This window comes from Cibotium barometz, chromosome 64, assembly GCF_041138505.1.
Source record: "Cibotium barometz isolate CiBa-2024 chromosome 64, ASM4113850v1, whole genome shotgun sequence".
NCBI lineage: Eukaryota > Viridiplantae > Streptophyta > Polypodiopsida > Cyatheales > Cibotiaceae > Cibotium > Cibotium barometz.
The window spans coordinates 19,284,251-19,291,199 of record NC_141109.1 but is presented as its reverse complement, the minus strand read 5'-3'; the positions used below and the strand labels follow the sequence as shown (position 1 = coordinate 19,291,199).

Genomic DNA, 6,949 nt, shown 5'->3' with positions numbered 1-6,949 from the left:
ACTTTCTTGCCAATGAGGATGAGTTGGATCCTAGTGGTGAGTGGATGGCTTTCTCCTATTGTAATTGTTGTGTGAACATTGCATCGCGGTGTTTGTGTGATGTTTTTTCATTGTTTTGTGCTCTTGTGCAGAGACTCTTTCTTCATCTACATCTACTTTGAAGATTCCGCTTTCGTTCATTTATTTGAGGGAGCACACTATACGCTTTGATGGTGTCTCTCTGAGCATGGTGGTTCATGGGGACTACATTGTGATTGGCAAGGCTTTTGCTAGTGGTCAAGAGACCCAGTGTACACACACATCTATGAGTTATTCACAAAGAATAACCCCATGAGTGGTGTGCACACTAGGAAAGGAAAGTAGGTCCCATGGGCACCAAACTTTGTTATGTTGAACCTCTCATTTGGAGGGAGTCTCTACGGGAGTGCATAGAGGCCTCCATGGGATATGTTCCACAGAGGACCATGTCCACGTTATAGTCTGTCTTTGGCGGTTGCTTCTCCCATTTGGATGGAGTCTCCACGGGAGTGCACAGAGGCCTCCATGGGATATGTTCACATAGGACCATGTCCGTGTTATGGTCTATCTTTGTTAGTGGCTGCTTCTCTTTTCGATAGTGGTTGGTGGTGGTGGTGTCCCACATGCCAGGTTAGAGCTGTCCTTGAACTCAATTTTCTGTTCACCAATTACTTGTTGTAGGTTCCAACTTGGTCAAGAGGTTTGTGTGCAGGAGATTCTATGGGGTGGATTGAGTGCTACTCCAGAGTATATGACATAGACGTTTGGTGACGGATTCTTATCTTTCATCAAGGATGATAGTGGATGAGCACTTGGAGGACGAGATCGATGCTTATGCAGGGGTGAACTGCTATGATGACTAGTGAACTTTGACAGTCCATCTATGACTTCTTTTGGTCCTTTTTTGCTAGATTTGTGATGGAGCTTTTCTGACATTGCCATTGTTTCTTCGTGTGTCTTTATCTCTGTAATATGGAGTGTTTCTTATTCACTATGTGGCCATGGATGACTATTTTTGTGGTGTGTTTTAGGTATTTGACTTGTCTATGTGGCCATGGATGACTATTTTTGTGGTGTGTTTTAGGTATTTGACTTGTCCTTAGCACAAGTAGTTTGGACACCGGCACTTAATTTTATATCGAAATTAGTGATGTCCTTTCTATCACTCTCTTTTTGGCTGTTCGGTTGAAATTGAATTAACAAATATACCCTTAACCCTTTGGGATTCAATGCAGGCTTTGTATTGTTGACACGTGTGCTTCTGTTGTCATTGTAGTGTATTGCCCTCTTATGCAGAGGCTATAGCTCAAAGAATGGTTGCTGACAAGAAGTATGAAAGGATGTCACAAGCACGTTATCAAGCATCGTGCTTTTATGTGGATGATGAGTGTGAGGAGGGTTAGATAGTGTGCTAACAACCATCCTTTCAAATGAATTCTCTTGTTGTCTTTAATGTCATGACATGTACGCTTTGAATTCCATTTGGTTTTTGTTTGGTTCATGGCTCTCGCATGTATTGATAGATTGTCAAAATGAGTCAATGCTTGAAAATCACATGCTTTTATGTGGATGATGAGTGTGAGGAGGGTTAGATAGTGTGCTAACAAACCATCCTCTCGCATGTATTGATAGATTGTCAAAATGAGTCAATGCTTGAAAACCACATGCTTTTATGTGGATGATGAGTGTGAGGAGGGTTAGATAGTGTGCTAACAACCATCCTCTCGCATGTATTGATAGATTGTCAAAATGAGTCAATGCTTGAAAACCACCTCGGGGGGGTCACTATATGTAAATCCTCTATATCACGTGCGTCAAGGCCTATTTAAAAAGTCCCTTATCTGTGAATTTTTTAGTGAATATAATGTATCCTTTCCTATTCAAATCTGTAATTTTTTTTAAAAATACAATAAATAAATCCCCTCTGTAAATATATTTCTGTAAGTTTTAAATATTTAAAATGTCCTTCTGTTGAACCCACGTGATACTTACATATTTATACGAGTGACCCCCCCCGAGAAAACCACATGCTTTTATGTGGATGATGAGTGTGAGGAGGGCTAGATAGTGTGCTAACAACCATCCTCTTGAATGAATGATCTTGTTGTCTTTGATGTCATGACATGTACACTTTGAATTTCATTTGGTTTTTATTTGGTTCATGGCTCTCGCATGTATTGATAGATTGTCAAAATGAGTCAATACTTGAAAACCACATGCTTGTAGGGTGAGGAAGCTTGGTTGCTTTGTCTATTTTTATGCTCTGAGTATGTTTCGTGATATAGTCGAATAAGTTCCAAATTCTAAATCCTAAAGTAGCTTCCTTGCATTATCTTCACCTCCCAATGGCCTCCACAAAGTGGAACATTTTTTTCCATCGTTAGTATGCAAATCGGAGACCATAGCTTGGCTAGAAGGAGCTCAATGTGTGGCTCCATTATTGGTATGAAGCATGACAAGATAGGTATCCATTAGTATGAAGTATGACAAGATAGGAGAGGTATAGGGTGAGCTAGATGAGGTGAGAATAATGTTTCCATGGAAGGTTGAAAGAGGAAAAGTAAAGAAATAGAAAAGTGATTTTTCTCCCAATTTTTAAGAAAAGAAATACAAAAAAAGAAGAAAGAAAACGTGATCACACTCAAATTTTATCGAAAAATTGAGTTCTGCATGGTAGAACTTGACCCAACAAATAAATTCAAGGTCATGCAGACGATACAATCATTCAAAAAAGATTATAAAGTTGTTCCAAACCCAACTATCATTATCACAATTTAGTCTTTTAAAGTGATCCTTTTACTATCAAGAGTCATTCTAGAATAACAAAGACACATAAGATGGAGGAAAGGATTGGTGTTTAAGTCGAACAAAGGGATGAAAATGATTATCTTCTAGCGCAAGGTCTAGAACCCATATGGGCCACTGTATGATAATGATGGTAGATATGTTTGGCAACTCCTTTTGGATGTTGTACTACCACTTCCTCTGAAGCATTAACCACCAACTCCTTTTGGTTGTCATACTGTCACTTTCTTATGAGAATCAACCGCAAGATGCAATCTAATCAAATTGAAAAAAAAAACCAAGGGTGGGGAGGACAAGGTAACAATGTAAAAACCCATATAGCACATGTGTGTTTGCATGTATTTAAAATACCTCTATTATTTATTTTATTTAAATTTCAACACAATCTCCCCCCCCTCCTTTCCTTTTGTAAGTAAACATATTTGGTTTTTGAATAGCGATATTCTGAAATGAGAGCGAGCACATTGTATCACAAAATGTAGGTGTTGTGTTGTACTCAGTTATATATATATATATTCCAAAAAGGAGATTTGTAGGGATGCAAATTATCTTGGTCAAGGTAATGCATGAGAGGCCTAAAGGGCTTATTTTTAAGGTTGTTTTGTGTGTCATAAATGGTGAAGGTGAAGTTTGAATGGGAGAATGGTGCAAACAATGATATGTGTATCACATAAAGTCTCACGTGCATCTAGAACCACATGGATGGCTTAGGTGTCACAATAAAGAGAGAAGGCTTTTCACAAATTAAATGGTACGATTACTTTGAGGTGGGAATATGAATAGAATTGACATGAGATTTTGAGTTATTTAATTCTTGCAATTTAGTGGCCATGCTGCCTTATATCTATGGATGTATTAGTGTTTTTTGATCCAACTTAGAGTTGAAAGTCATTTGGCCTATAGATGATTAGACTGTAAGAAATATCACAATTGTATGCACTACTGTTTACAAAGGTATGGAACACAAAATAAATGTATTTGAAAAAGCTTGAACTCAAATTACAAGGTATAACTGGAGAAACTATTGCTTTCCTCTTTAGACTTATGTGACAATGTATGGAAAATGGGCAAGGACTACTTAAGCGTTAGGTCTCATGCCATATTAAAATGAAAGCGATAGAAGGTCCATTAGTTCCATTAGTGCAAAGGGCTGGTACAGTTGGAGCTTTGTATTTGCCTTCACTCCAAATCTGTTGTCAGTGTTGAAAGACGATGTCAAAGAGCTTTGTAAGTTAAGAGATGTAATTTTAGGAGCAAATAGTGATGTTTACATTTAAGATGGCTTAAAATTAGCTCAAACATTACTGCAAAGAAAAACTAATGATCTGTACCTGAAGTTGGTTGCCAACAGCAATGAGGAAAGAGCCATTCATGTGTTGTTGGTGATTATCAAAGTGCTGGATAGATAAAATGTAATGATCATCAATATATTTGGAACACAAATTTGATTGATATCCATCAGAAATGCAAAGAACTGGTTTTAAGACAGTGTGTTTCATGGTGGTTTGTGTCTCGATAACAAGATCTTCCACTAAAATTTTGAGCAGTTTCTCTAAAAGTTTTGAGATGGCTTCAACAAAGTTCATCATTGTGTCCCTGTAAAATAGTATCGTATTAGTAAAAACAGAAAGGCATGGGAAACACAATCTTTGAAAAAAATCACACAGGTCTCTCATATATGAGTTTCTAAAGGCTGTGGGAGTATAAAATATTTAACTTAGGTACCAGGCCCAGTAAAAGTAAGGGACACCTGTGCTTAGTGCTAGTACCAAAACGTGTCTCCGCCCAAATCTATAGAGAGCGAACAAGAAGGATATATTAGAGAGCGAGCGAGTAAGTTCATCTGGAAATCACAATGTTCGAGTAGTAGGACTTGACAAAAAAGGCCTTAATTTTCATTCGTCAAAATAGATAGTAGTAATCTTCCACTCACAGTAGTACGGTGTAGAGTTTACATGTGAGTACACATACTCTTACCATATATATATATATATATATATATATATATATATATATATATATGTGTGTGTGTGTGTGTGTCTCTAGAGTCTAGACGTATCTGAGCCCGCTTACTAGTTAATACGCGTCATTAAATTCTATTCTGTGATTCACAGATGTCTAGACAGGTGTCCCGCATCATCCATTGGCCCCCCACACGACTCGCGGTTGTTGAGTCGTCGACGGGAAATTCACCTAAAAACGAGTGAAGAGGCCTGGCCTGGCTTACGTCCTTGGGGCATGCTAGGGGATGCTGCCAAATTAAGAAAACTTACTTCACCGAAACTACTAGTTACAATAGTTAAAATGTACTTAAGGGATGGTGCCAAATTAAGAAAACTTACTAAAACGTTAGAAAACTACAAGTACCTGAAGACTTCATCCAATGCAAGTTTAGTAACTGTGTCTTCCAGATCGAAGTCATAAAAGCAGAATGTATGTTGATGATGATCATCTGATGCGATCAGGCCAGTTGCTTCACAATGCGGACGTGTAGACTGCTTAACAGGAACGTCCACAAAGAGGCGACGGCATTGCTCCTCTGCTTCTTTTAGAAGATTGTGAGGGGCCGGGAATATTCCATCCCCAATACTCAGATAGAATATCCCCCTATCCTCACAAGCCCACCGGATCATTGCTTTGGCCGTTGGGTCTACAAAATCATGAAGGTTGACTATCTGCACATGCTCAATGTTAATCGATGGTTTAGCTGGGCTTCGGTTACGCTGTGTGTGTGAAGGCAAAGCAATGAGGTTGGGAGTGTGCAGGGGCTGCTGCATGAGAAATTGCGAGAGAGCGTCTAAATCAGCCATGCTCATGATCATGGTAGAGGGTAAGGAGGAGGAGGATGCGATCAATGATGTGCTTGCTGCGGTTGTAATATCAGTGCTAAGCTCGCCACTAGTCGCTTTATTATTGGGCGTTGGGGGCGGAGCTGTGTAACCGCAAACAGTTGCTACCTCTGTGGAAGTCATGCTGCACAACGATCGCCCCTTGTTTGCAGCTAAGTTACCTATATCTCAAAAGTGTTAGTGTTTATAGCACCACACTTTTATCCAAATCCTCTGTAAGTCTACCGGTATTATCAACTTCTAAATTGTAGGCTATCGCTGCTTGTACCGAGAATGTACACTCTATACTACGCTGAAGTGAACAAAAAGACTCTGCATGATAGTGCAAGTTGTAGCTAGTACTCATCATGATATGATATGAAATGACATGTGAGAGAGAGAGAGAGAGAGAGAGAGAGAGAGAGAGAACCCAACAATTTGTTTTAATACCTACAGTCGAGATAAATTTCAGCATCTGGCTCTTTAATAAAAGCAGCGAAGGCCACTTTGGTGGAACCCAATTTTATTTCGATAATACAGCTCTTGTTAATTAACCTAGTGGGTTGGTTGTTCTGATGTGCTGAGGAGAGGAGTGTACTGTGTAGTGCCACTTTGTGGAGGTGGCAAACAGAGCAGCATGGGAAAGAGGTGTGAAATAATAGTTCGTGAGAATCGAGATCATTGAGATGCTCCCGGCCGGCCATTTCTTTTTCAGCTTTCACGAGTGACGACGCACGTTGCCCTTTGACAACCAATTTTGTTCCAATATTTTTTTAACATTTCTCATGGTCGTTCCGTTTTTTATTTGAAAAGTGTTGCAGGCGTGACACAGAATATTCTTCTATGCTCATATACATAGGGTATGCTGGCAAGTAAAATAAACATTGCTTCCTCTTCACCGATTGTCACACCAGCTGGCAAGTAAAATAAACATTGCTTCCTCTTCACCGATTGTCACACCAGCTCCAGTGACCTCATCAATCAAGCTCCTAACATTATTCACATGGTTAGCTATAGTTTCTTTATCATCCATCTCAAGTCGGTAAAGTTTCTTGCGGAGAAACATTCGTGCTGCTGCATTAACCTCACCAAATATAGATTTGAGACGAGACCATGCCTCATGAGAGCTCCTGGAAGAGCTCACTTGATAGATCTCATTATCTGCTAACCCACAGATAATGAAGGATAAAGCTTTTGAATCGTTGCTTAACCACTACTTATTGATACCGTCAGTATCACTGGAAGGTTTCTTTTCTAAGCCATTCACTATAGTCCAAAGTTCCCGATCTACCAACCCC

At 39.4% G+C, this 6,949-nt stretch overlaps 1 protein-coding gene across 1 annotated transcript; it reads right to left on the bottom strand.

Moving 5' to 3' along the window:
• Positions 1-3,768: 3,768 nt before the first annotated feature.
• Positions 3,769-6,035, bottom strand: LOC147603412 (uncharacterized). The gene is made up of 3 exons (XM_086796644.1): positions 5,191-6,035; positions 4,155-4,419; positions 3,769-4,013 (listed from the first exon to the last, which is right to left on the bottom strand). The coding sequence occupies exons 1-3, from the start codon at positions 5,793-5,795 to the stop codon at positions 3,909-3,911; spliced, it is 975 nt and encodes a 324-aa protein (XP_086652770.1). The 5' UTR covers positions 5,796-6,035; the 3' UTR covers positions 3,769-3,908.
• Between the last annotated feature and the right edge of the window lie 914 nt (positions 6,036-6,949).

Excerpts from the sequence above, each read along its gene's own strand:
- LOC147603412 (XM_086796644.1), bottom strand. The coding sequence starts at position 5,795 with ATGACTTCCACAGAGGTAGCAACTGTTTGCGGTTACACAGCTCCGCCC. Across the intron at positions 4,420-5,190 it reads GCATTGGATGAAGTCTTCAG|GGACACAATGATGAACTTTG; the intron begins GTACTTGTAGTT and ends ACTATTTTACAG. Across the intron at positions 4,014-4,154 it reads CTGTTGGCAACCAACTTCAG|ATTTGGAGTGAAGGCAAATA; the intron begins GTACAGATCATT and ends CACTGACAACAG.